General features: G+C 33.8%; 1 protein-coding gene across 1 annotated transcript; it reads left to right on the forward strand.

Annotated features, from left to right (window-relative positions):
• The first annotated feature begins 440 nt into the window (after positions 1 to 440).
• On the forward strand, positions 441 to 2435 carry LOC149213810 (uncharacterized protein At4g15970-like). Its single transcript, XM_089389163.1, has 2 exons — positions 441 to 755; positions 1913 to 2435. The coding sequence occupies exons 1-2, from the start codon at positions 441 to 443 to the stop codon at positions 2393 to 2395; spliced, it is 798 nt and encodes a 265-aa protein (XP_089245289.1). The 3' UTR covers positions 2396 to 2435.
• Positions 2436 to 6947: the final 4512 nt, after the last annotated feature.

Raw genomic sequence — 6947 nt, forward strand, 5'->3', positions numbered from 1 at the left:
CAAGACACCAACATATTGCCTCTGATATTTTCATGCCCGACTTCCCACCCGTGATTCCTAGCAGTTCTCTATTTGCATTGGTTTCTATCTACTTCCCAGCAACTACATTGGTGTCGACAGCAGTGGTCCGCACCTAGGCAGTCGCTTAACTGACACCTACGCCCCTCTGCACCAAGCTCATGACTCCTACCCGCAAAACCCCTACAGGCATCCCCACTCAGCCCTCGGCCCACAGTTCCCAACATCCCCATGCGTGACAGTAAGATTTCAAACCAGAGAGAAATTGCAGCAATACCCGGCAGTAGCAAAATATAGACGCAGGACAAAGCCAACACAACCAGGCGCCAACCCCAATTCCACCAAGATTCTTAACTTCCCAATTATCCTTCCTAATTTTCCCTCCCTCCCTCCAGCAGAAACCCAAACAGGTCAACATTGCAATGGAAGAGAGATACCGGAAAACATACCCATTGATATTTGCAGGGTCGACAAGCTTGAAGTTGAGGATGGCGTCGCTAGACCCGTCCAGTGCACTAGCTCCTCCATGCATGAACAAACTCACCAACATCATCCACCTACCTACCCTTTCTCCCATTAAAACCTTCTCCTCCACCACCCTCGCTGCTAGCTTTCCCACATCCCAACATGCAATCATGCCAAGGGCCACAGCACCCATCGTCTTGAGCGTGTGGGTAGTGGTGGTACAGTACTCATGTGTACTCAACGTTAATCTCCATCCACTGTCCCAACCACCGGTTTGCACCCCGATCGAGGTGAAAAACCTGTAATTTTATTTTTACTTAAAAAAAAACTACATGTTGTCAATCTATCATAAGCCAGGGTTTATATGTCTAAAAAAAATTGAAAATATGAAAAAAAAACTTTAGAAGTTGCTCGATATTCTGCCACCCCAAATCCAACCATTCTCAAATGGCTCATGGTTATTTTTGGTGGGTGTTCTTTGTCTGAATTTGAACTTTCCAGAACATGAACTCTCATTGTGGCCACCATACTATCCTCTTTGTGTGGTGCATTTTTCTATTGTTCTAGTTCATGGATGGATTTTGATTCTTAACTTTTTTTCTTTTTCTTTTTCCTTTAGATTCTCTGCCACCCTGAATCCAACCATTCTCAAATGGCTCATGGTTATCTTTGGTGGGTGTTCCTTGTCTGAATTTGAACTTTACAGAACATGAACTCTCTTTGTGGTCACCATCCCATCCTCTTTGTGTGATGCATTTTTCTATTGTTCTAGTTCATGGATGGATTTTGATTCTTAACTTTTCTTCTTTTTCCTTTTCCTCTGAGTTTTTTGCTACCCCAAATCCAGCCATTCTCAAATGGCTCATGGTTATCTTTGGTGGGTGTTCCTTGTCTGAATTTGAACTTTCGAGAACATGAAATCTCTTTGTGGCCACCATCCCAGCCTCTTTGTGTGGTGCATTTTTCTATTGTTCTAGTTCATAGATAGATTCTGATTCTGTGTCATTCTATCTGTGAATTGCATTGCCAGATATGATCCAATAGTTAGTGGAGAAGTTTAGTCTTGACAGATATTATGTTCCAACCAAAAACAAGACTATTTATACATTCCAAACACTATTTTTTCAATTGGAAAAGAAAATTATTATTGATTCATCTCTAGCTTAATTACATATTCAAAATATATCCAGAAATAAAACCGTGAGGCGCTCGCTCCTATCCATCAGATTGTCAAATGGATATAAGTTGAAAGTATTATTTGCCGACCACATATGCCAATTCAATGTACGGAAATCTTAGTAAAGTAGCAAATATATCTTTTTATTTGAAATTTTTTTTCCACTTTAGTATGTTACCATTAAAACTTGAAATTTAATTCTCTCAATGCTATGTTTAAGTATTAATTGGTTCTGGATGATTTCTTGAACAGGATGCGGATATAATGTGGTTCCGGAATCCGTTCCAATTATTTGATGAAAACGCCGATTTTCAGATTTCCTGCGATAATTACGTCGGCGATCCTCACAGCATGTCGAATGCAGTCAACGGAGGTTTCAACTTCGTTCGTTCCAATAACAGAAGTATTGGGTTTTATGAATGGTGGTATGACTCCAGAAGTTCCTACCCCAACATGCACGATCAGGGCGTTTTGAACGAGATCAAATCAGAGAAGCGCATGTCTGAAATAGGGTTGAAGATGCTGTTTCTTGATACCAAGTATTTTAGTGGGTTCTGTCAGCAGAGAGCAAGTCTGAGGGATGTGGTCACAATGCATGCCAATTGCTGTATAGGCATGAAGGCTAAGCTTGCTGATTTGCCTTTAATTCTGCAGGATTGGGCATCCTTCCGCTCTCCCAACGCCAGTCTAACAACCCGAGTCCACTGGAGAGCTCCCAATTCCTGTTTCCACTGATGGTAAGGTCTGCCGGGCTAATTGCTTTTCTTTCTTTCTTTTTTTGTGGGGTGAGATTGGTATTTTCTGAAACATTGATGTATATAAGATAACATATTAGAATAAATTGAGATGGGATAGAATTTTTATATTACTTGTAGATTTTAAGATTTTAAGAATATCACTGAATTCTAAAATTTAGAAAAAAATATTTATTTAACCTAGCATCAGATTTGAGATATTCTTAAAATTTACAATTTAAAATATAAATGTAACAAGCTTGAAAAAAATGTGCAAAATAATTTAATTTAATAAAATTAGTTTCATAATATACTTGCGTTGCTTCCTACTATTGACATGCAGAAGGTGATTTAACTAAATGATTTTAGTTTTCATTTGGCATTGGACTTGTACTGGACTATTTTCAGAGGGAAAATCAACATATGGCCTAAGTCAGCAGATATTTACAACATATGGCCGAAACCAGCAGAATTCAGAATAAATTTAAAACATATGACCGAAGCCAGCAGAATTCAGAATATTACCGCATAGCCGTTACAAATCAAAGGGCAAAGCCAGCAGATAACCATCGTAGGCCGAAGCCAGCAGATACGCGAGGTCCACAGCAGATAACCGAGGACTTGTACTGGACTATTCAGAAACAAAATTTTCCATTTTCGATAATGGATATACAAACGGCCTAATAAATATATCGTCTATCACTCTTGCAAATCATATGAAAAATGGATATATCGTCTATCACTCCTGCAAATCATATGAAAATTTTCCATTTTAGATAATGGATAGACTAACAGTCTAATAAATAGATTGTCTATAACTCCTGTAAATCATATAAATGTAATAAGCTTGGATTGCTTCTCAAACATGGACAACCATAAGATGACCTAATTTTAAAGAAAAGTAAAATTTCCCATAATATCATTATGGCTACTATATACAATTTTAATGCTTTGACCCAGTGTTGTCATAGAGGGCAGCATTCAGTTATTGCACTCTTATGAATCAATTGAATAACTTAGTATAAGTTTGTATAATTTTTAATATATTAGGTGATTTACTTGAATAGTTTTAACATTGGAAAGTGATTTAATTGAATGGTTTTAGTTTTAATTAAGTTGATATTTTTTGGAAAGTGATTTAATTGAATGATTTTAGTTTTAATTATGTTGATATTTTTTTAAAAAGGGAATTTTGTGGTGAGAGGATAAAAAATAATAATAAAAATATAAATAATTTATTGATCCATGATATTGACTCATGGCATTTATGTAGAATATAGGCTATTTAAAAGAGGAAACACTTTTTAAAAGAGTACACAAAAAAACTCCAAATCTAAGATATGCAAAAGTAATAAATTTGTATTACTCTTAACATTAACACAAGAAAATGGTTTATTTAATGATTTAACATGAAAAATTGATTTACTTAATGATTTTAGTTTTAATTATACTGATGGTTTTTTTTGTTAAATAGAATAATTATTTTGTAATTTAAAAATTTTATTTTGTGTTTATGGTTTTCTTAATTTTATTTTGTGTTTATGGTTTTCTTTATACAGTAGATAGAATTATAAATTTTTCATTATTAATTTCCTTACTTTTTAAATATGCTTATTATTAATAAACCTTTTGAAATTTATCTAATAAAACTATCAAATCACTTCATACATACTGAAATAACAAATATCATCATATAGTATAAAATAGATTTATTATTATGAATGTATAAGAACTTTCTCAAAATTATTGCACAAAAATATATATTCTGCATACCAACATAAAAATAATGTATAATTGTGTTCGTGTTCAATATATAAATCTCTTAAAATAAATTACTATATTAAAATATTTTTCTTAAACATAACTATAATATAACCTCACCCTTTCTGAACTTTATATATAAAACCAGCTAAGTTATAAAAATAAAAATAAAAACCAAAAAACAAACCTCAACTGGCTGGGTAGCTTAAACCTTAACTGGCTATTGGCTAGCTTTATTTACGAAGGGCTGGCCTTACATAAAGAAATACAAAAAACAGAGGACTGTTAGCAGAAAGACCGATGACCGTATTTCCGTCACTCAAGAGGGTGAAAACACGACAGACCGATAGCCAATGAAGTTACTGAAAAACTAATTTATATCGATCAATGTACCATAAGGAACAAGTGCTGTATGCAGCGGGTAGCCCCTGCCGGGGCTTGCCAGAAGTTCTATGTTGCAGATGGCATAACTGCCGAAATTTTTTCGAAATTATTTTTAAATACTGAAATCATAAGAGTAATTTTTTTGCCAGAAGGTCTATGTTGCAGATGGCATAACCGCCGAAATTTTTTCGAAATTATTTTTAAATACTGAAATCATAAGAGTAATTTTATATTTTGTAATAAAAAGATGTCTATCGAAATTATTTTCAAATTATTTTTGCAGATTTGTTTTTAAACAAATTGTATTGGTCAGATTACAAGATGTCGGTTGAAATTATTTTCAAATTATTTTTGCAGATTTGTTTTTAAACAAATTATATTGGTGAGAGTACAATAATTTTTTTTATTTTTTAATAAACATGTCTTGTCTATTGTTGGCAAAGCAGTGGTGGTGAGCCAGATTAAATCCCTATAAATGACTATTAAGATATAAAATTCTTAAATAGTAGTTGATTAATTCACATTAAAAAGGCTCACCGTAAAAACCAATAAATCACTTTAAAATATTAATTATGGATTTAGATATCAAAATTACTTATAACTTTAAAAATTAATAAATCCAAATTGTCCAAAACTTTTATTTAATATATATTTAATTTATCTATTATAGCCTTTATATTAATAAATAATTTAATCAACTCATTTTACATAAAAATTTAAAGTTAAATAATTTTTAAAAAACATTAGAATTTCTGTTTATTTTTAAAAATATGAAATCATGATTTTTACATCACAATTGTTATGAAATCCTATTGATTTTTAATTTGTCAAAAATATAAACTTTATTTTAATATAAATAGTACAGTACGAAGACTTGCGATAAATATATTGCATTTATTTGTCCGTGGTCTTGATCCTCCGCCCACTAAGTTTAATATCAAAATGGGCTCGTTGACCGAAAGTATAGTCCTAACAATTTGGACATCAGCGCTTGCATACATAGACAAGTTCGAAATAGGAAGACAAATCAACTATAAAAGAAACCCATCCCTGCCATTTTGACATTAACCCTTTCTACAGTTTTACCAAAACAAAAAGGAACTACCATAAGCCTCCACATGATCTAGAAGCCCGCGTCAGAAACCCAAAAATAAGAGGAAAAATAGAGCAAGTAAAGAAAAAAAAACCTAGAGCTAGAAGAGGAAAGTCCCAGATCCACGGACAGAGCCATCCACCTGAGAGTCAAAGTGGATCCAATCATGTTTGGAGAGAGCACCAGCACACAGATTCTGCTCCCAAAAAACATGCTCGAAGGTGATGTTGGAAAAAGAGGCCATCAGATTTTGAGCATTCTGCAACCAATGTTGTAGGCAAGGCATTATAATGAAATTGTGGCTCAGAGCCCAATCTATAACTATTTTGGAGTCTCCCACAATGTGAATCTTGTCAAATAGTGAGCCAGGAAGCGTCCCCCAAGAGCCAATACCTCTACCTTGAATTAGTGCCCGGCCCACCAAACCAGTAGAAGCAGTAGACAAGTGATGAACTGACCTTAATATACGCCCTCATCCGCACTTACCACTTAAATTTGGCCTTGTTGCCATCGTGCATTGCAAAAAAAACAACATTCGGTGTTGTTGCCATCGTGGAGTACTTGGTAGGTGCCACGTTGGCTGCAATCTTTGCTCTTCTTCATTAACAAGTTCAAACCCCATCCCCATCGTCATGTAGATCTTCCGTAAAAATCCATATAGATATCCAATTGCTTTTTCTTATGTAAATTCGAATTTTATTAGATTTTATTGCCTTAGAGCAATATAAAGAAATAAAATATAAATGCTTGTTGAAAGTGAATTTAAGTTTAATTCAGGAGTTGCATTATAAAGAAAAATCTGGAAGTCTGAATACGTCTTCACTAGCCGCATTTTAAAAAGAAGGAAAAAATTAAAAATCGGAGTGATCCTCTTTTATACTTTCAAGTTTTATTCATGCCCTGCATTAGACTTGGTGCCTGACCTGCATTTTACAACAAATATTAAAAAATTCTAAAACTTTTTGCTGGGAAATTTACTTGATGAGCTGCATAATTTGTATAATTTATAAAAATATTTAGAAATTTGAATGTCAAACCTTCTCGTCTCAGCACTAGAATTTATAAAGAGTTGTCTTTTCAGGTGAATCTTTTCTGTAAATTAAACTTCATTAAAGAAAATTCAATCGTTGTTGCATTTTTAAGGAATACTTAGGATTCAAAACCCAACAAGACCCAGATGCGACATCTCTGTAAATCAAATCCTAAATTAGTAAGATTAAAATGAATGATATCAATTGTAGTAGTCCCTTAATCAATACTTGTGTATGAACCAGCAGCAGCAGCGGCAGAGACAGAAGGGAAATCAATACAGAAA

This window comes from Pinus tabuliformis, chromosome 1_1 (assembly GCF_031772625.1).
Source record: "Pinus tabuliformis cultivar Carrire ecotype Pingquan chromosome 1_1, CPIR1, whole genome shotgun sequence".
NCBI classification, from domain to species: Eukaryota; Viridiplantae; Streptophyta; class Pinopsida; order Pinales; family Pinaceae; genus Pinus; species Pinus tabuliformis.